This window comes from Armigeres subalbatus, chromosome 2 (genome assembly GCF_024139115.2).
Source record: "Armigeres subalbatus isolate Guangzhou_Male chromosome 2, GZ_Asu_2, whole genome shotgun sequence".
In the NCBI taxonomy this organism is placed as follows: Eukaryota; Metazoa; Arthropoda; class Insecta; order Diptera; family Culicidae; genus Armigeres; species Armigeres subalbatus.
This window is the reverse complement of record NC_085140.1, coordinates 212,269,721-212,291,648: the sequence shown is the minus strand read 5'-3', so window position 1 is coordinate 212,291,648 and position 21,928 is coordinate 212,269,721. Positions and strand designations below refer to the sequence as shown.

The 21,928-nt window shown below is 43.2% G+C and overlaps 1 protein-coding gene across 4 annotated transcripts in view; it reads left to right on the top strand.

Moving 5' to 3' along the window:
• LOC134211595 (protein SCAI) overlaps positions 1 to 21,928 on the top strand; it is a 69,721-nt gene that overhangs the window by 43,439 nt on the left and 4,354 nt on the right. For 3 of the 4 annotated variants that reach the window (XR_009979049.1, XR_009979048.1, XM_062688607.1), the window contains exons 5-10: positions 9,624 to 9,767; positions 9,834 to 9,973; positions 10,035 to 10,223; positions 10,286 to 10,484; positions 21,586 to 21,653; positions 21,719 to 21,919. Coding sequence is in view for 2 of the 4 variants with exons in the window: in XM_062688607.1 (XP_062544591.1) it covers positions 9,624 to 9,767; positions 9,834 to 9,973; positions 10,035 to 10,223; positions 10,286 to 10,484; positions 21,586 to 21,653; positions 21,719 to 21,919 (941 nt within the window). In the remaining 2 variants the exon portion in view is untranslated. The remainder of the gene's footprint in view (positions 1 to 9,623; positions 9,768 to 9,833; positions 9,974 to 10,034; positions 10,224 to 10,285; positions 10,485 to 21,585; positions 21,654 to 21,718; positions 21,920 to 21,928) is intronic. The other variant, XM_062688608.1, reaches the window with a different exon arrangement.

The window sequence follows — 21,928 nt, the reverse complement described above, 5'->3', positions numbered from 1 at the left end:
GATTCTGACTATCAGCCGCCAGTGCAGATAATTGGCTAGCTTTTCCGGGACTATCTTGATGAGTTCTGCTCGGATACCATCACTACCAGCTGCTTTAATGTTCTTGAGCTGTTGGATGGTTTTCTTAACTTCTTTCAAGTGAGGGCTGGTTTGCTTCAATCGCACGCTGATGTAGCCTTGACCGTCACTGCCTGTGCTTTCCGCGCCATTTGGGTGTTCCTCGAAGTGGTGCTTTCACCTTTCACCTCACTTTCATCAGTCAAGATGCTCCCATCCTTATCCCTGCTTATCTTGTCTCGCGGTACGAAGCCTGTGGATCCGTTGAGGTTCTAAAAGAACTTGCGTGCTTCTTAATAACGCTACAGCCGTTCCATGTCATCATACTTCCCTTTTTCTAGGCGGCGTCCCTTCACCTTATAGAGGCGGGTCTTCTATCTCCGTTTCCATCTGTAGCGTTCCACGTTCTGCCGGGTCCCTTGCTGCAGCACGACAGCCCGTGCTGCGTGCCTTTCCTCCAGAATCTGTCTGCACTCTCCGTTGAACGGTCTTTGAGCACATCGGCGAGTATGCGTGTGCTCCCAATGAAGTTGAGAAATTGGCAGTACCACGAACCGAGTTTCCAATCACTAGTCTTTTTTCGTCGCTGTGGTCTTCGCTGATTGTTCCGGTCCGTATTCTCTCGCTGATTATTCGTTACTTGTTTATAAAGCTGGCTTGCAGAGAACAGACGCTCGATTAGATTTGCACCCCCGGAGAGAAGCGAACCCCCCTTCCCTGTCAGCATACGACCATAGTTCCAATCGGGATTGGTTACCCGATCTTGTATCCCGGCCGGCCACGCGAGGAGGTAGGGATAGGAGCTGGGTAAGGACCGCGAGAAGGGGTCTATTTTGTTCTTTCAGGTACGCGAAGTACCAATGGTACGCTTTAACCAGCATTTGCCCAGCTCAGATACAAAATGCTGAAATTTTCTTATTTTTTGAAATTGTATGAGAATATAACATTACTTCAAGTGGGTGTGCATATTATTTGCGTTTTGTGTAAATATAAATAGATGATTAGCAGTGACTCAATAGCTGAACATATAGCGTGCATGATAGTGATACTGGGTGATGTGATAAACATTTTCATACCATTTGTTCTCATTAAAACATCTAATCATAGAAGATATTTCAGTTATTTTTCATTCCTCTTCCTTTATTTGTGTGAGGCTTTAATCAACTATTTTTGTCACCTTTTTTTATAAATTGTGGGGGCGGAGGGTGGTCAAGCCATTCAAATCAAGTGTATTGTTGTGACAGTTATTTTCATCTGAGGTCTAGCTCGAAAACCATTTTCGCTGTTATGTTTTTATTTAATGGATTATGCCACGACAGCCAATAGTGTTTTTGCTTTCAAAGAGTTTGACCCTTTGATGTATATTATACTTCGCAATATTCAATAATATTTGGTAATGGTAAAGGTAAACTAATGCTCAATATGTATCTTCTGACAATTAAAGTGGACTTCACAAGCAACTATTCAAACGATTTTCCGAAGATAAAAATAGTGATTTGACCAAGTATCACGCATATTGTGTTTGCAGATACTCAAGTTATATTTGCGATCGTGCATCGCAATATGTTAAAATGTTAATTATATGGCTGGTTACTTTTAAAATAGCAAAACATAAAGCAGTCTTGCAGAAGTATATAGAATTGCTTACCTTATGGTTTTGAATCGGCATTAAGACATTTTAGAAACACTACCGAAGGGTTCGTCGCTTGACACATTTTCACCCGTAGAAGTCTCTTGCGTTTTCATATTCAATTGAGATGGAACTTCTGTTAATCTCCAGCTCGACTATTTGGTTATGTCCTCTAGAATAGTTTTCGAGATTTTGGTAAAATTATTCGAAATCTACGAAACGGGTTTAGTGTGTAGAGAATGGCAGAGATCTCGAATGCAATATTATGCTAAAAGACGTTTGTGTTTTTTTTTAATGCAATGAAAAGATTTCGATTGACGTTCAATAATTAGAAAACAATAATAAGTACGCCATTAAAAAAAATCGGTTCCAGTGTTTGTTATTGAAATTTATTACGTTACTACGCTTCGGAATTATACTCAAAGTATAATATTGAATAGCCCAAATTTGACTCAGCTTTTTTGTGGTGCTTTTATGCGTGCAAAAATGTAAGAACATCTCAAACGCGCTCATTTGACGTCAACATTGGGGAGCATTGGAAACACCAGGGAATATATCCAAGGGCTTGACGGCCATTGCGAGTTGTTGGGCTTACCCTAACATGTGGTGGGGTTTGACAGTGGGTTACTTTTCTCAATAGCGTATGTACCCGCAAGCTGCCCCTATCAACGCTAAGCTGTGTACTATGGTTCTCCGGAAGTTTGCAGGGCTCGTGTCAGGTATGAAAGCCAGTCTGCAAAAAATAAGGAACGATCACCAAGAGATTACGATCTGGAATAATCGGTGAAGACCACAGCAACGAAAAAGGATTGGAAGCTTGGTTTGTAGAACTGAAAAGCCCCCTACTTCATCAGGAGCGCTCACCGATGTGTTGGAAGACCGCGAATTTGGAATCGAAAAGAGCCATGCATAATGCATACGTTTGCGTAAGTTTTGACGGTTTTTCCATGGCTCTTAACGCTAAAGGAGATGTGCAGGAAGGGATATACTGCCGTGGATCGCATATTTGTCTCATATGAATAGGAAACCCAGCAAAGATGGGATAGATATGCGATTAATGACAGTACAGTGTAGTGCACAAATTCAGATGCTTTTTTAATTATTTTACGCATGCTTTTTCGAACAAAAAATGTCTTCTAAAAATGTTGTCTCTGGGGGTGGTGGGGGGGTAGGGTTATGTCCAAAACCACCCCCGTGGCTACGCCACTGATAAGGACTGGAACATATTAGCGGACTAGCGTGTAATGATAAAAAGATGGAAACAGCACTTCAAAAACACTTAAATGGTGCTGAGAGTATGAGCAGTATGGATAAAGATCAGTGACGCCGGTAGTGGGTGGGACATTTGTGGGACAAGTAGGACATGTTCTACGCATGGTTTTTCCTGGGTAGGACAGTCAAAGCATTGTCCTACCCAAGTTTATGGTAAAATGGAGTCATTGGCTGACAAGAATCTGTATGTTGGCAAAAGATGATCAGAGTCTAAACAATAATCTTAGGGGTTTTATGGAAACAAGGATGTTTTTATTTATTTAGTAAATTGGGCTCGATCATTTTGTAGCATGTTAATAACTTCTGGAGTAATAACTTTCTGAGGCTAAGTTTTGAAATGTGTTTTAAAGTGGACTTCTAGTGTAAAGGTTTTTCTACAACCCTGCTGACCAAATCGTTGTTTAGATTCCATATGAAATGGAGTTAAAGCGATGTGAATTCTACTGAATGATAGCAAAATTTCAATCACGCTATAACTGCGTTGTAAATGGCATTCAAACAACGAACTGAGGACTGTTCAATTTATTGAGAGGACACTTTTACATGACGATAGATTGATTAATTTCAATGGGGTTATCGTATATTATCGTATATTATAATACACTGTCAATCAATCATAATTTTTGAAACGTGATAAAACAGTTTCAATAAAAAAAGGTGCCTATTGTCAAAGCTTTTCCAATTCCGAGTAAACATAAGTTGCCCTAAATATTTTTTTATAAGCAAAATAGACAGTTTGTAACAAAAATTAAATCGCCATGTCAACAAAATCATCGGATCGGTTCGGAAAGAAACATACTTTCAATGATTTATCGACATCCACAAACAGTAGAGCCTGTGGCAGCCCCAAAACGGAATATAAATGGCTGATAAAAGTTCAATAAATTGAGATTGTTATGAATATCGGAAATCTTTGAGTTAAATTGTTTCATTGTTAATTGGATTTCATTTTCAGATGGTCAGATATTGAATATATTGATTGAATATAGGGTTAAGGCAGGCATTTTCGTCTTATCGTTATAGTCTCAAATATCAATAAAATAGAAGCTTTTTTGCCAAATTCATTCGTATCCAATCGTAAGCTTAGGCGAAACGTTCTGCTATAGTGGAGTTCTAGCAAAATGACGTTGCTTTCATTGATTTTAGCCCCTATGTCGATGGACGGAAATACCTGCCGTGTCCCTATAACAAAAAAAAAAGATTTTTAAAAAGATTGATGGTTTAAAAAACACAGACAATGCAAAGGCAAAGTTGCAGCAAAACCTTCCCACAAGAAGTCCACAACAATGAAACACATTTAGCTTCTGGACTTAGTTATTGGCAAACTGCTAAATGATCGAACCCAGTTTGCTAAATGATCAAAAACATCGTTGGTCTAATGGTTTTCCAGAGGTAAAATAGTGGTTGTTGAAATCTGCAAATGAGATTGACAGATATTAGAAGCCTACGGAAAAAAATTTCATACAAACCTCGGAAGATTTTTTGAAATCTGAGGAACTACTAATATCCCAAATTCCGCCTTGAAATTTGGTTCGTAAAGGATTCTGAGCTCCCAAAACTCCTCTACGGCCTTCAAAATACGTATCTTTAAAGATTACAACGTGGTGGAATTAAATGGAATACTATTAAACTCGTCTTATGACGTGTGAAGTCATTGCACTAAAAGAGCTTAATAATTTTCTCCCGAAAAGATTATTAGACAATCATGCGTTGTCTTTAATCGTTAAATCTGTAACCATTTCTGAAAGTTAATTATATACAATCCTGGCAGTTAGCAATAATTGATTGAAATTATTGATAATTAATACAAATATCTGTTATCCGTGATTGCTGAAAGCTTGAAAAGATATTGGATAATCTTGAGAATTTTAAGAAATATGTTATGCTTTTCGGAAGACCTTGATTCTCTTCTAAAAGCCATATAAATTTTGAAAATCGAAGCAAATTTCTCGAATCATGTCCGCAAGAACTGTTTCAGTCCTGATTAAATATTTTTAAAATTGATTATATTCCCGCCGCAAGCTTAACTGTCCCATATTGGAACGTATTTCATATCAACATTCCTAACTGTTGTCTAAATCGGAGACAAGCTTGGTGGTCTAGTGGCTACCGCTTCTGCGCTATGCTAATGCCAATACCAGAACCAGTGTTGTAAAATGTCATTTGCATTTGATTGTATAATTTTCCCAGAACTTTTTTCAGAAGTTAGCTATCAATTCGTGATGCATGTCGAACTTATAGCGCTTAAATGTGGCTACAACTTTCTCTAACAAGACATTGGTGTAAATATGTAATCTGAGGCGTGGGAGGCAAAATGTCATTCAAATGACATTATGTCAAATGACACGTGACATTTTGGAGAGTTTTCACTCTCCAGCCTCAGATGTTATATTTAGAGCAATGTACCTTTGGACAAAAATATAGCCCTATTCAAGCGTCATGAGTGCATCTAAAATTATGGAATAAATTTGGTTTCTAAAGAAAGTTATGAACAAATTAGTCAAATGACATGCAGATGACATTTTACAAGCCTGACCAGAACTGTTGCCCAAATTGACATTTCCCATTTGTTTTGTCCTACCCACGACTCGGAACGTGGATGCGCCTCTGATAAAGATGGTGGAGGAGATGACTATGTCAGTTTAGCGGACGATGGAAACCAACCACCCTTTTTTTTCTTTACTGTACATGCTTTCTTTGCATCAAATTGTACAATTAGAAGCTGAAAAGAGTGCTTTGAGGATCAGAAAATCTGAAAACTGATTGATGATTGCTTATGATCATCTTAGCATTCTACAAAACTTCAGTATTAATTCCCTAGTAATAAACACTGAAGACTGTATGGTGAAAAGTACAATTTTCATCGACTGTTCAAAGTAATTGATTCTTGGCGCAATACATGATTAAATGGAGGATCGAAACTTCGCTCAGGATCAATTACGTTTTATACTGACGGTTCAAAATTGAAAAACTAAGTGGGATCAGGAGTAACTGGTCCTGGGATAGACATATTGATTCCCATGGGAAGTTGGCCATCCGCATTCAAAGCGAAGATCACGCAATTCTAGAGTGTTCTGTAATATGTTTGCGTAGAAAATACAGACACTCAAATATATACATAATGTCCGACAGCCAAGCAGCTTTAAATGCTCTAAAGTCGGCATCATGCACTCCAAAAATTCTCTTGTCGCAACCAAGTCAATCTATATCATGTTCCAGGACACTGTAGAATAGATGGTAATGAAGAAGCATATATGCTGACTAGACTCGGATCATCAAGTCGGTTTGCAGGACTGGAACCTTTTTGCAGCCTGCCAACTTCTTCTCTTCATATGGAGCGGAAGGTATGGGAACCTATGAAAATAGAAACCAATTTTAGGAACACAACCTTGAACACAACCAAAGCCAGGCAATCGAAACGCTTTATAACTCCAAATGTTTCCATGATTCGCAACATTTTAAATTTATCTAAAATAGACCTAAGCACTTATACGGGTCTCATTGCATATAATTGTCCGAGTCGATACCATTTGAAGCTTATAGCACAGACAAACAGACATAACACTCGACAAATTTCCATCGTTCACTGATTCACTGGTCAATTCAAATAATCATTAGTTGGCCAATCGATCACTCGTGGCGCGCGCATCGTTCGCCATCTGGTTCGTGATTTGCCCAACTAACTGAAATCAACAGATGTCGTTAGTGTTTGAACGACGATGAATTTGATGAGTAAATGTTCAATGTGTTATGTCTGTTTGTCTGTGCTTATAGGGAAACTTCAAAATAATCTGTGTCGCTTCTGTGACATAAAAAAGGAGGATCGGCGCATCTGTTATGTCGTTGTTCGGCAATTTTTCGAAGGAGCTTCACCAAGGAACCTTCACCAAGGATTCTCACCTTATAGAACCACTTGAGGTTTGGTAGAACAAATCCCAATTCGGTGGTGCTTTTCATTCGAAAAGCTGACCCGTGTTGGGGGAAGGCTGTTAGTCAAACAATGGCGCTTTTTTCCAATAGCGATACGCCATAATGACATAGCCAAAAAAAGGGAATATATTACGATAGATAAAAAAAAGGAAAGTGAGGAAAGATGAGCATACCATCGAACCTCTCAAGATTTATAAGCAGTGTGTAAGTATTAGAGTGGGGCGCAGTTAAATGGAAAAACGTAAACATCATCTAATCAAGTAAAATCAAGGTTTTTCGGAATCGTTTTAAGACCCTAATCGACTGTGCAAAAGATGAGCTCGATTGGTTGTGTCCCCGCTTTCCGCAAGGCGTTTGAAATTCATATGGGAAAACGTTCTTTTTTGCTTTTCTGCTCCAAGCCGGCTTCAATTTATCGTCAATCACGTGACTCATCAGTCATCACGTTAGCATATAGGCTGAAAGATGCCGAAACACTTTGCTGAAGAAGGTACGTTTCTGGAACGTCTACAAAAAATGTTATAACGCTTCGAAGATTAACTGTTCGAACTATATGGAAGAAATCAATGTTTCTGCCAGCACTACCGGGCAACCTACGGTTGATTGTAAAGGCAAAAGGAAACCACTTCCATAATTGTAATGTGTAGATGAACTGATAATTAACATGAAATAAAATTCTAGTTTAAGCGTTGTCAAAAATTAATTGGCTACTATTAAAATTGTGGTTACCTTCGGGAACAGAACCTTCTTCAGCAAAGTTTTCGGCATCCTTCGGGTTATACTTTAACACAATGTGTCGCTTGGTTAACGATAAACCGAAACCTCTAAAAGTAAAAATGCAAAAAATCATGTTTTCCCATATTAATTTTCATACAAACTTCAAACGCGATGCGGAAAGCGAGGAAGAAACCAATTGGGCTTTAATTCTACACAGTTGTTTGGGACCCTGAATAGTCTCGAAAAACCTTTGATTTGAAAAATTGACCATGACGCCCCACTCTAGTAAGTATGGTATCGGAGCTGATCTCGTCAAGAATGGTCCTGAAAAGCTGGTAACTTTTCTACGCAGACTGATAGTAAGAATCCGGGAATAAGAAATTTCGAGCGGTCACCATCCCAAATTCCACCTACAATGCGATTTCCAAGATCATCGAAGGAATACAAAGGGAGCGGGAGGAGAATAAAATAGAGCCCTTTTGTTTTCGCAACGCTTCCTTTGGGTTCCTCTAATGGTCTGATGAGCCAAAGATAAGAGCTCAAACGGCACGACGCTAGCCAGAATGGAGGCGCTAAGTTTGCCAATTTAGGAAGGGTATTGATTTCGAATTAGAACCGAAAGGTAGCTCTGGGACGCTGAAGTCCAACAGAATTTTTTCGTCGGTATTTCATGGCAGGAATTTAATGTCAGAACGAGTCCGAGAGATTTTAAGTTTCTCGGGCAATCACCAGTAACGAATACACAGTTAGTCAAGCCAAGCTAAATAATTTCGTTCACTTTTAAACTATGTACTAAGCCTCCTAGCTGATGGATTATTTTGTTTTGTTTTCGCAGCAATTCTACTAGTTAAGAATGTATTTAAAATAATGAGTGCAATACTCAATAATGGTTTATGTCCGTAATCGGACGTACATACAAAGAGATACAAAGAAAAGCTTTCAATTAATAACTGAGGAAATAGAATACTGAAGTTGAAAATCAGGTCAAGTTCCAGTAGGAATGTAGAGCCATAGAAAAAGAAGAAGTTCGTCATTTATAAAGTATTATAACAATATTGTTCAATACACAGTTTTCAATCAACTTACATTTCTTTGCAGTATGGACATCATATTCCACTTTTTGGTTCCGTTCGCTTCCCAGTGTACGTTTTAATGAATAAAGTGATTTATTCATTTCCATTACTGAGTCATTTAAATGCAGAATCTTGGTAGGGGAAACCGCCAAATGTTGAACGGCTAATTTTGTTGCCTATTGTTGAACTCCCATAAGAAATGCCCATGCGTTCAACAATAGGCGAAGAAATTAGCCGTTCAACATTTGGCAAATTACCCTAATTACGAATTTATTGCAAAGATTCGCTTAAATTTTAACTTTTTAACGAATCCAGGAACACGATCATCAAGATAAAATTTAAATTTTACATGCGAAACAAGATACAAAATAATTAAATATCTACCTATGTTTTCATGCAATTCTGAATTATTTTACAATTATTTCGAGCGTAGAATAAGGCTCTCTTGAACGTCTAACAAACAAATCAAAATGACGAAAACGGATGGAAGGGGTGTTAAACCTGTTTTATATATTTGGGCTAGTTACGCCAAAGATCTTTTTATTCAGAACATTGTGTTTACAGCGTTTTGTTAATGCTCGATTACTTACATAGAATATCTTTCTTTTCCGAAAATAATCAAACATCGTTTTTACGATCTTCTTTCATTATTTCAATCACTGGATGAAGCTTGATTTTCCTTGTGCCTTGTGTCATACCTAAATGCTCATCTCTATTTTTCACTGTGTCACGATTTCATGTTTGCTCATGCACCCATTCGATAGCAACAATCATACACGACTTTCATATGCATTCAGCACAGAACACGAACACTCCAACACTCCCGAACGCAGACATTCACTCTCACACACAGTCATACACCATGGAGTTCACCGATATTCGAAAGCACGGGCCATTCGTCTTTCGTTGTAGAATAGAGTGACTCCACGTGTGTTGACCGATAGTGGTTCTGGTTCTAGGTTAAGCCCCCTAACGACGCCGCCCTGCGAGAGGACGCCACACATGACCCTCAGCCTGCAGGAGATACTGATAGTGGGGTCCGCTTGCGAGCAGGCCAAGTTCTCCGAGCTGACGATGGATATGTTCAGGTAAGTTACGCGATTCACATAAAAATTTAGCGTAGATAATGTGTTTTAATGTTCAACTGTCTACAGAATGCTTCAAACACTGGAAAGGGAACCAACTGAATCGATGCATCCTATGGCTGGTCATCCGATGGTCACGCATGGAGGGCCACATGATGCGAGTCCTGCTGCCAGCAGGATGCCCCCGTATGGAGTCCCTGGGTCCAAAGGTACGTAGAACATTTTCTCAACACCAACCTCAAGTAGTTGCTAATGGAATCTTCCCAACAGGTTACGTGGAAAATGGTGATCGACGAGGAATGCGTGACAACCCACATAAATATCTGCTCTACAAACCTTCGCTCAGTCAGCTCATGGTGTTTCTGTCGAGTGGATTCAAAGAACTACCGCCTGGTGGAGCACTTTTGCTGTATATGTCTGCCGATGGTTGCTTCTCGACTACGAAGCATCCGCAGGATTGTAAGTTCGCTTACGGTTTTCAGTTGGATGGTTTCTAAGGGGGACTACCGTTTCCATTTCAGACGGTTACGAGTTAGGTGGACTAGCGACGAGCGTTAAACGCGATGCAGTCGACGGAGGACTGGCAGTGAGGGGAAAGTCTAGTGCCGGCTATAAAGAACCACATTGTCTCTACCCGGGAGACCTGTATCCATACACACGGAGACCACTGTTTATAATAATAGATTCGGATAACTCGTTTGTGTTCCAGCATATACCAAGGTAATTCCAATGTAAGATGGACATTTTGATGGATTTCGTAATTCGCGAAAACCAGAGCGCGTACTTGATCGTTTTTATCATGATCTGATTCGTTGTGGCCCACAAACTGCCAGTGCACCGGTAAAGTCCGGTATGGTGATCATATGTTTCGAATCAAAACAAACACGATGTCACGAACACCACCATATCCAATGACAGATGGAACTGAAAATGTTTTTTTTTATTCAGGGTTCGGGTTGGCACTGACCCAGGTTTGAAAAAGAATTTGACATAGGGGGAAAGACGGCTTTGGCAGGTTTTGTTCTATTATTGTCAGGGGGGTTTTTGTCGACCGAATTTTATGAAATTTGGCCACAATATTCTTTGATATGCAAAGAATGTTTAGGCCAAATTTGAGCCTAGTCAGTCATAAAAAAACCCCTGCCAATAATAGAACAAAACCTGCCAAAGCCGTCATTCCCCCTAAGTGTTGTGCGTGTTTTATTCGTCGAAAAATAATTAAATATCTATTTGGTGTCGGTGGCTCGTGCGCATGTATTGCGCCTTGCTCCGGTCGAAACAAGCGCGATCTACCATAGTTTGCTGGCACGGCAAATGCTGGGTAAAGCGTACCATTGGTACTTCGCGTACCTGAAGGAATAAAATAGACCCCATCTCGCGGTCCTTAGCCTCTTACCCAGCAATTCCTATCCCTACCTCCCCGCGGTGCTGGCCGGGATACGAGCAACCTTAGGGAAGATCGGGTAACCAACCCCGGTGGAAACTATGGTCGTATGCTGACAGGGAAGGGGGGGTCTGCTCCTCTCCGGAGGTGCAAATCTTATTAAGCGTCTGTTCTCCATGTCAGGATCGGCTCACAACAGCGTCTGTTCTCCATGTTAGGGGCTGATCATCGTCCGAGTGCCAGCGAGGGACTCTAAGTGAAACTGTGCACCATGGTCCACCGGAAATAAGGAGGAATGGTCCTCCGGAAATTTAGGGGGTTTGGTGTCAGGCCCTGCAAGCCAGCCTTTAAAAATCATAAGCAACGAACAATCAAGAAGTGAGTACGGACCGGAACCATCGGCGAAGACCACTGCGACGAAAAGGGACTAGCGATTGGAAACTCGGTTCGTGGAACTGCAAATCTCTCAACTTCATCGGGAGCACACGCATACTCGCCGATGTGCTCAAGGACCGTGGATTCAGCATCGTAGCGCTGCAGGAGGTTTGTTGGAAGGGATCAATGGTGCGAACGTTTAGAGGTAATCATACCATCTACCAGAGCTGCGGCAACACACACGAGCTGGGAACAGCTTTCATAGTGATGGGCGATTTGCAAAGGCGCGTGATCGGGTGGTGGCCGATCAATGAAAGAATGTGCAGGTTGAGGATCAAAGGCCAGTTCTTCAACTTCAGCATAATCAACGTCCATAGCCCACACTCCGGAAGCACTGATGATGATAAGGACGCATTCTACGCGCAGCTGGAACGTGAGTACGACAACTGCCCAAGCCACGACGTCAAAATCATCATAGGAGATTTGAACGCTCAGGTTGGCCAAGAGGAGGAGTTTAGACCGACTACTGGAAAGTTCAGCGCTCACCGGCTGACGAACGAAAACGGCCTACGACTAATTGATTTCGCCGCCTCCAAGAATATGGCCATTCGCAGCACCTACTTCCAACACAGCCTCCCGTATCGGTACACCTGGAGATCACCACTGCAGACAGAATCACAAATCCGACATTATCGACGTCAGGACATATCGTGGCGCTAACATCGACTCTGAACACTATCTGGTGATGGTTAAACTGCGCCCAAAACTATCCGTCATCAACAATGTTCGGTACCGACGACCGCCGCGGTACGACCTAGAGTGACTGAAACAACCTGATGTCGCCACTGCATACGCGCAGCATCTCGAGGCAGCGTTGCCGGAAGAGGGTGAGCTCGATGGGGCCCCTCTTGAGGACTGCTGGAATACAGTCAAAGCAGCCATTAACGACGCAGCGGAGAACAACGTCGGGTATATGGGTCGAAGTCGACGGAACGATTGGTTCGACGAAGAGTGCAGACAGATTCTGGAGGAGAAGGACGCAGCGCAGGCGGTCGCGCTGCAGCAAGGTACCCGGCAGAACGTGGAGCGTTATAGACGGAAGCGGAGACAGCAGACCCGTCTTTTTCAGGAGAAGAAACGCCGTCTGGAAGAAGCGGAGTGCGAGGAGATGGAACAGCTGTGCCGTTCTCAAGATACACGCAAATTCTATCAGAAGCTCAACGCATCCCGCAAAGGCTTCGTGCCGCGAGCCGAAATGTGCCGGGATAAGGATGGGAGCATCTTGACGGACGAACGTGTGGTGATCGAAAGGTGGAAGCAGCACTACGAGGAACATCTGAATGGCGCTGAGAGTACAGGCAGTGAAAGTCAAGGCAGCGGAGGAGATGACTACGTCAGTTCAGCGGACGATGGAAGCCAACCAGCCCTACCTTGAGGGAAGTTAAGGATGCCATTCAACAGCTAAAGACCAACAAAGCCGCTGGTAAGGATGGTATCGGAGCTGAGCTCATCAAGATGGGCCCGGAAAAGCTGGCCACTTGCCTGCACAAACTGATAGTCAGAATCTGGGAAACCGAACAGCTACCGGAGGAGTGGAAGGAAGGGGTTATATGCCCCATCTACAAGAAAGGCGACAAACTGGAGTGTGAGAACTTTCGAGCGATCACCATCCTTAATGCCGCCTACAAAGTGATATCCCAGATCATCTTCCGTCGTCTGTCACCATTAGTGAACGAGTTCGTGGGAAGTTATCAAGCCGGCTTCGTTGACGGCCACTCGACAACGGACCAGATCTTTACTGTACGGCAAATCCTTCAAAAATGCCGTGAATACCAGGTCCCAACGCACCATCTGTTCGTTGATTTCAAGGCGGCATACGACAGTAAAGACCGCATAGAGCTATGGAAAATTATGGACGAGAACAGCTTCCCTGGGAAGCTTACCAGACTGATCAAAGCAACGGTGGATGGTGTGCAAAACTGTGTGAAGATTTCGGGCGAACACTCCAGTTCGTTCGAATCGCACCGGGGACTAAGACAAGGTGATGGACTTTCGTGCCTGTTGTTCAACATTGCGCTAGAAGGTGTCATGCGGATAGCCGGGTGTAACAGCCGGGGTACGATTTTCAACAGATCCAGTCAATTTATTTGCTTCGCGGATGACATGGACATTGTCGGCCGAACATTTGCAAAGGTGGCAGAACTGTACACCCGCCTGAAACGTGAAGCAACAAAAGTTGGACTGGTGGTGAATGCGTCACAGACAAAGTACATGCTTGTGGGCGGAACCGAGCGCGACAGGGCCCGCCTGGGAAGTAGTGTTACGATAGACGGGGATACCTTCGAGGTGGTCGAGGAATTCGTCTACCTCGGATCCTTGCTAACGGCTGACAACAACGTCAGTCGTGAAATACGAAGACGCATCATCTGTGGAAGTCGGGCCTACTACGGGCTCCAGAAGAAACTGCGGTCGAAAAGATTCGCCCCGCACCAAATGTGTCATGTACAAGACGTTAATAAGACCGGTTGTCCTCTACGGACATGAAACATGGACAATGCTCGAGGAGGACTTGCAAGCACTCGGAGTATTCGAGAGACGGGTGCTTAGGACAATCTTTGGCGGTGTGCAAGAAGACGGTGTGTGGCGGCGAAGAATGAACCATGAGCTCGCCCAACTCTAAGGCGAACCCAGTATCCAGAAGGTCGCTAAAGCCGGAAGGGTACGATGGGCAGGACATGTTGCAAGAATGCCGGACAGCAACCCTGCAAAGATGGTGTTCGCTTCCGATCCGGCAGGTACGAGACGGCGTGGAGCGCAGCGAGCGAGATGGGCAGACCAGGTGCAGAACGACTTGGCGAGCGTGGGGCGTATCCGAGGATGGAGAGATGCGGCCTCGAACCGTGCATTGTGGCGTCAAATTGTTGATTCAGTGTTATCTGTTTAGATGTTAACTAAATAAATGAAATGAACCATAGTTTGCTGTAGCTATCGGGCTAATAAGTACAGAGTACTGCGCGTTCGTTCGGTCGTCCATAACGCGATTCTCCTCAGTTTTCATATGCCACAGAGCTGCGAGGCGGCTCTGCACAGTGTGGGGATGTAATGCCAATAAGAAGAAGAACATACATGGACAACGCACGAATCAAAGAATAACGAATTAAAAGCGAATTGAACTGTATGAAAAATTAAATATAAACAATGTGCATTGTTCCATCTAAGAGATAGTGATTAGTCCCAAATCAATATCTATGGTAACGGATGAAAGTAAGGGTACTCCATCTGACTGTAAGGACTTGGCCAGTACCGTTAATGATCTAGTGAGCTGCTGAAACGTGTACATGTAGATTGTTTGCTGCTAATTCGTGTACGGACATACGTGAGCAGCGTAAGGAGTCCGGATTACCATCCTCCATGATCTTTAACGGTGTCACCGCTTCGTCACAACAAGAAATCTGCAACTTCTTCAGTTCCAAGTTTGCCAGTGTGTTTTCGGACGAGGAATTATCTGCTGACCGTATATCACTTGCTGCAGAAAATGTCCCATTGTCTAATCGAGCGATTAGTAACATCGACCTAACTGATGCGACAATTTTAGATGCGATTTCGTGATTAAAAACATCGTTCAATTCAGGACCTGACGGAATTCCTTCATCGCTGCTCAAGAAACACTCCGACAGTCTTCTCTCACCACTTCAACACATTTTCAGACTTTCTCTTTCTCAAGTGGTACGTTTCTATTGTGTTGGAAGTCGCCACAGATGTACCCTGTCTAAAGAAAGGAAGTAAGCGTGACATTAACAACCGATGTGCTTTACTACAGGTGTGGGCCAAACCCCAAAGTAGTATTTGTTTAACGAAAATTTGCTCTTTTGAGAGCGAAACTCTCAGCTGGGTTGCCGAAGATGGCCGAAGGTGGCCGAATGTGACGTCACGTCTGGCATACTCAGTACAATTTTTATAACAGACGTGACGTTTCATTCCGCCCACCCACTGTGGGTGGCAATGTTTACGTTATTTTTTCGACTAATACAGACATAGAGGACTTTGGCCCACACCTTTACTGAAGCACATCGATTAACAACTATCGAGGTATAACTTCGCTATGTGCCGCATCAAAAGTTTTTAAGCTGGTGGTGTTTGATCCGATGCTTTCGTACTGTAAACCTCTGTAAACAGATCATTTGCTCGGACCAACATGGGTTTTATGTGGTTTTATGCTGGGCGCTCGACTACGACAAATCTACTGTGCTTGACATCGTACATCACTGATAGTATGACTGAACGGACTCAAACTGACGTTGTTTACACCGATCTTTCTGCTGCTTTCGATAAAGTTAATCATGCTATTACTATCGCCAAACTGGACAGGCTGGGTGTCAGCGGCAATCTTCGCGAATGGTTCCATTCCTACTTAGTTGTCGTAGGTGATTGTATGTCATCTACTTTCTATGCGACGTCCGGCATTCCAAAAGGGTAGCCACTTAGGACCATTGATTTTCTTTCTGTATTTTAATGACGTACATTTTGCTTCTGAAACACCAAAGTTATCATTCGCTGATGACCTTAAAATATATACTGTATATGTAAAATGTATACTGATTGGATCAATAGCGGACTGTCTGACTCTGCAAAAATAACTAGACGCTGTGGTTAACTAGTGCAGTTTGAACTGTATGGTTAGCAACCCGGAGAAATGCTCCGTCATTACGTTTTCGCGAAAGAGGCAGCCGATTATTTACGATTATGCACTGCAAGGTACGAAGATCGAGCGTGTTCTACATGTGAAAGATTTGGGAGTTATTTTGGATAAGCAGTTGAGCTATAAACATCATATTTCTTACATCGTCGATAAGGCATCTAGAGCTCTTGGAGCCATTTTCAGAATTGCGAAAGATTTCACTGACATTCATTGCCTGAAATCGCTCTATTGTTCGCTAACACGATCCACATTAGTATACTGCTCTGCATTTTGGAGTATGTTTTATAATAACGGCGAGAAACGCATGGAATCGATTCAGCGTTGGTTTCCTTGTTTTGCGCTCCGAAGGCTGCCTTGGAGAGACCCTCTTCGAATTCCCAGCTACGAGAGCCGCTGTTGCTTGATTGAACTTGAAACCATTAGAGTGCGAAGAAATGTTTCCAGAGCTTTGACCATCGCCGATGTTCTCCAAGTTAGAACAGATTGTGAGACCATTCTCAAACTCATCGATCTGAATGTCAGGCCACGGATGCTGCGAAATAATATTTCGTTACGACCACCGTATCGTAGAACAAATTATGGACTGGCAAGCGCAATAATTGGCTTGCAACGAAATTTCAATCGTGTGGCATCAGTTTTTGACTTCCATCTCTCACGTGAAATTTTGTTTTTAACGCCCAGAACTTGTGATAGCTTTTTATTTTTTAAAATTTTTTATTTCTGTTTTGTATCGTTCACGTTAATCACTTGACTTTGACTATGAGAGATTTGTTCGTGTTCTTGAATTACTTGTTTTAATGCGTTTAAATTAAATATCATTAGGGCAGTAACAAGCCTGTTGATGTATACTATAATAATAAATAATAAATACTTCTAGAATAGGTCTTAACACCCAACCTCTATTGACTTGGATTGAAGTGCAATTTACACCAGTTGTATAGTATAGTCAGTATAGTGTATACTTACTTACTTACTTATGGATCCTGTACACCTCCGGTGGTGCAAAGGGCCGACTTGAAAGATCTCCATCCTGAGCGTTGCCTGGCTATCGCTACAACCTGTTGCCAGGTTAGATCTCGGTCGACTTCTATTATTTCTTTATTGAGGCTTCGCCGCCATGAGCCTCTGCTGCGATGTCCCGCTGTTCCAGTCTAATGCTTGTTTACAGATTTCGTTTCCGCCCCTACGTAGAGTGTGGCCAACCCAGCCATACTTCCGATCCCGAATTTCTGTTGCTATCAGCCTCTGGTGACAACGACGATGGAGTTCGTTGTTTGACATCCAGTTGTGAGGCCACCAGGCCCGAATTATATACCGCAGGCATCTGTTAATGAACACCTGCAGCCGTTGAGTGTTCTCCACTGATACACACCATGTTTCGCTAGCGTATAACAGCACTGATTTCACGTTAGAGTTGAAAATTCGTATTTTGGTGCGTTCACTTATCTGCCTGTTTTTCCAGATATTTCTTAAACTCGCAAAGGCAGCCCTTGCTTTCTTAATCCTTGCCTCACACCAGCTACGACCCGGATAGGGTCGGACATGACCCCATTGTGCACCACTCTACACGAGAAGGCCTCGTACTGTGCTTCGATGAGGCCGATGATTTTCTCAGGAACCCCCTTGCGTCTCAGGGCGCCCCATGTATTCTCGTGATTGAGACGGTCGAAAGCTTTTTCGTAGTCAATGAATCCAAGTAAAGGGACTCTTGGAATTCGTTGACCTGCTCCAGTATGATGCGGAGCGTGACAATATGGTCCAAACAGGATCCTCCGGCACGGAATCCGGCCTGCTGCCGCCAGAGAGTTGCATCGATCTTCTCCTGAATCCGGGTTAGGATAATTTTGCATAGAACTTTGAGAACGGTACACCGCAACATAATGCCTCACCAGTTATCGCATAAAGTCAGGTCACCCTTTTTGGACACCTTCACTAAGATACCTTGCATCCAGTCGACCGGAAAAGTTGCGATGTCCCAGATATTATGAAATAGACGATGCAGTAGTTGAGCGGATGTCATGGGGTCAGCTTTGAGCATCTCGGCTGATATGCGGTCGACCCCTGGGGCTTTATTCGATTTCATGCTTTGGATGGCTGTTTGAATCTCTAGCAGTGATGAAGCTTCGGTATTGACGCGTGTTATACGTTGGATCCTAGACAGATCTTGCCGAGGTGGTGATGGCCTGACTGGCACTTGAAAAAGTTGTTCGAAGTGCTCGAACCAGCGTTTCAGCTGGTCAGTTGGGTCGGTCAATAACTGATCATTCGCGTCTCTCCGAGGCATCATTGCATTCATCTTCGCCCCGCTTAAGCGTCGTGAGATATCGTAGAGGAGGCGAATGTCCCCGGTTGCGGCGGCTCGCTAGAGAGTCTGCCCACGCTCGCTTGTCCCGTCGACATGAGCGTTTTACTTCCTTCTCAAGAGCCGCATATCGTTGACGGGCTAAGACTGTGGCCCCTCTGGTTTTTGATCGCTCTATCGCGGCTTTGGCTTCTCTTCGCTCCTCTATCTTCCTCCAGGTCTCATCGGTGATCCATTGTTTTTTTCTGGGTGTGCAGTTCGCCCAGATTGCTCTCGCTGATGACGATGAAGGCATTCTTGATGGCGGTCCATTGGTCTTCCACGCTGCCACCTTCCGGAATATCTGCAGCACGCGTCTCCAGTTCTTCAACGAAGGACCGTTTCACCGTGAAATCTTCCAGTCGGCGTGTGTTGTTAAATCGTCGTCCAACTCTTTCCTCCTGCCGACAAATCCGCGCAATGCTCAGGCGTATTTCGCCGATGAGGATGTGATGATCAGACGCGATATCGGCCCTACGTTTATTCCGTACACCAAGTAGGCTCCGTATCCATTTTCGGCTGATGCAGATGTGGTCGATTTGATTTTCTGTAAAGCCGTCACGGGAGACCCACGTGGCCTTGTGAACCGGTCGATGAGGAAAGAGCGATCCTCCGTTCACCATGTCGTCATTACCACAAAATTCTGCGAACAGCTCTCCGTTTTCGCTCATTTCTCCGATGCCATGGCGTCCCATAATGCGCTCATGGTTCGAGTTGTCGGATCCGATCTTCGCATTGAAGTCGCCCAAACAGATCTTGATATCACCCTTCGGTATTCTATCTACGACGGCATTGAGTTGACTGTAGAAGTTCTCTTTGTCTTGCAGATCGGCAGCATCGGTTGGCGCATAACATTGGATTATAGTAAGGTTTCGGACCCGTGTTCTAAATCTGGCAACAAGCTTCATGCGGCGTGCCTCATTGGCAAGTTGTGCCAATTTACCCTGCTGGGCTAGGGTTAAAACGTTCCATGTTCCTATTCGTGTCCGTTGTTTCGCGCTAAGAGTCGTCGCCGTAAAATCAGTCCGTATTCTTTCATCATCGGATTCTCGAATAAATTGATGTTTCGGGAACAGTAGGTTGTTGGCCCAAGGTTCCCTATCCACAGGGATGGGGCTGCCATCTTAGGTATAGCTTCCGGGGAATAGCATTTCATACTCAGCCGCTGGATGCCAGAACAGACGCTGTTGGAGCCGCACTTCCTTGGTGAACAGACGCTCGGTCAGTCGGGTTAAATTTGTTTAAAGTCCACCCAACACCAGGACTACGCTAGTGCGGTCGCTAGTACGGTCGCTTTGATAGGGCCTGCTTGGGGACACATGCAGCTTTTTATAGAAGTTCAACCGAGCCCACTGTCGAACTCCACCACATCCTAGGCAGACCCCACAGGACGCACCCTCTCACTCTAGCTGATGTCAGAAGAACAACAGTGTCCAAGCTACACTACCAGCTAAGTACGCAACCCTTAGCTGGCGGTCTATTGTCATCGGAAGACCCGTGGAAGCGTGAGTATTGGAACTTTTGAGGACCAGAGCTATGTTAGGCGCCCCTTCCCGGATGTCAACTCACCATTTCGTAGCCCATTGAGATTCTCACGTCCGAATGTGTGAGTGGCGATAAAAGGAAAACAAACACTCCTAGATGGTGCAACTCAGCAAAGATTGGGTAAAAATGAGTATATTTCCATATATTTTTTGACCCTTTTGAAATCATTGTGATGACCCGATCATTTTTGAGGTTATGAGCAGAAGGAAAACAAACATGTTTTTACACATGACGAATTCCACATTAGTGTGCGAGCGTTAAACGTCACTCATCTCTATAGTGTAGTCAGTAGTGTTTTGCATCATGGTATTTAATTTATTAAATCAATTATTTTACGATACCATGTTCCAAACAACTGTGCAAAATTTAGACCCGATTGGTTGGTGCCTTTCCGCATAGCGTTTGAAGTTTGTATGGAAATAAATATGGGAAAAGTTATTGTTTATATGATTTTATATTGTCATACTTAAAGGGTCCCCATACACGTTCCGACATGTTGTATAACTTTGACTCCCCTCCTTGAAATTTGGTTTCGGTCGGAGTAAAAGTCGGACCGTCTGTGGGCAAGTTGTACTGTCCAACGGTCGTACAACTTGCCCACAGACGGTCTGACTTTACTTCAACCGAACCAAATTTCCTGGAGTCAGAGTCAAAGTTATACAACATGCCGGAGCGTGTATGGGGCCCCAAAGATTGCCAGCATTAATCAATGAACTATTGTCATCCTAGCGATCCATAGGTTGCTTTGTGGCCACAACATGGTTTGATTGCTTTGCTAATGCTGACTTTTTGGTTTAAATTGGGATCAAGATTGAGACTATTTCTCGCTTAACTTTTCAAAAGGTCCTAAGTAACATTTTAGTCATGAATTAATTTGAATAGCGGAATCAACACACCAATGTGAAAGCTTTTGATTGCAGTACTCAAATTAATTCATGAAAATAATGTTACTTAGGTCCTTTTGAAAGTTAAGCAAGATTTGTTCGCATTTCGCCAGTTTTGTTATTTTGGGCTATAAGGGATAGCCGTTTCTCGACCTGCTTGTGTTTCTTCTCGAGTGCATTACACTCCCATTTAGCCACTGCGACCGAGTCACAGAGCATCAGCAATTGAAGTCTCAACTGTAATAACTTCGGATGCTCAAGACCCAACGTCAATATTCTTTCACACTGTTGCTGTTGGCGATCGTTATCACCATTAGTTGTTGATTTATGGGGTGACCTTATGGTAGATCAACCTTTGTAGAAGGTTCCATCTCATCTCAATCTCCCGTTAATTCCTTGAAACTAGTACTTCGTAAGGATTCCCCTAGGATTTTTTCTGCAATAGCTGCAATTTACGCCATAAATGGGATCTATTTTCAGAGTGTTATTTTGACCTCTTTCAAGTATTTTTCTCATCAGTATCTGATCTCATCAAAGGCATTATTACTTAATAATTATCAGTTACATTTACACCAATTTAAATGTTTTTGCAGGTATTTTGGTCAGCCACTTGTGATATTGATGTCACCCCAAGATGTTCCTGCGAACTTTCAAGGAATGAGTAAGCAACTTCGTGTTTTCATCGTCAACAGATTTGTTATGATGACATGCTTGTCTCTATTGTAGATTTGCAACATCATGGATCTCTGTTCACCTTGTTTCTGCATTCTCCAATGACCGCCCTTTGCTACATCTGCAATGTTGGAGATGTCCCAATCCACCACTGGGAGCGATGTCAGAACTATGTAGACCGTTTTGTGACGGAAGCTTCGCGGTTGGTGACTAGGTGTCGGATGGATGAGATAGAACAGGGAATAGGGTATATCGGTGAGTACC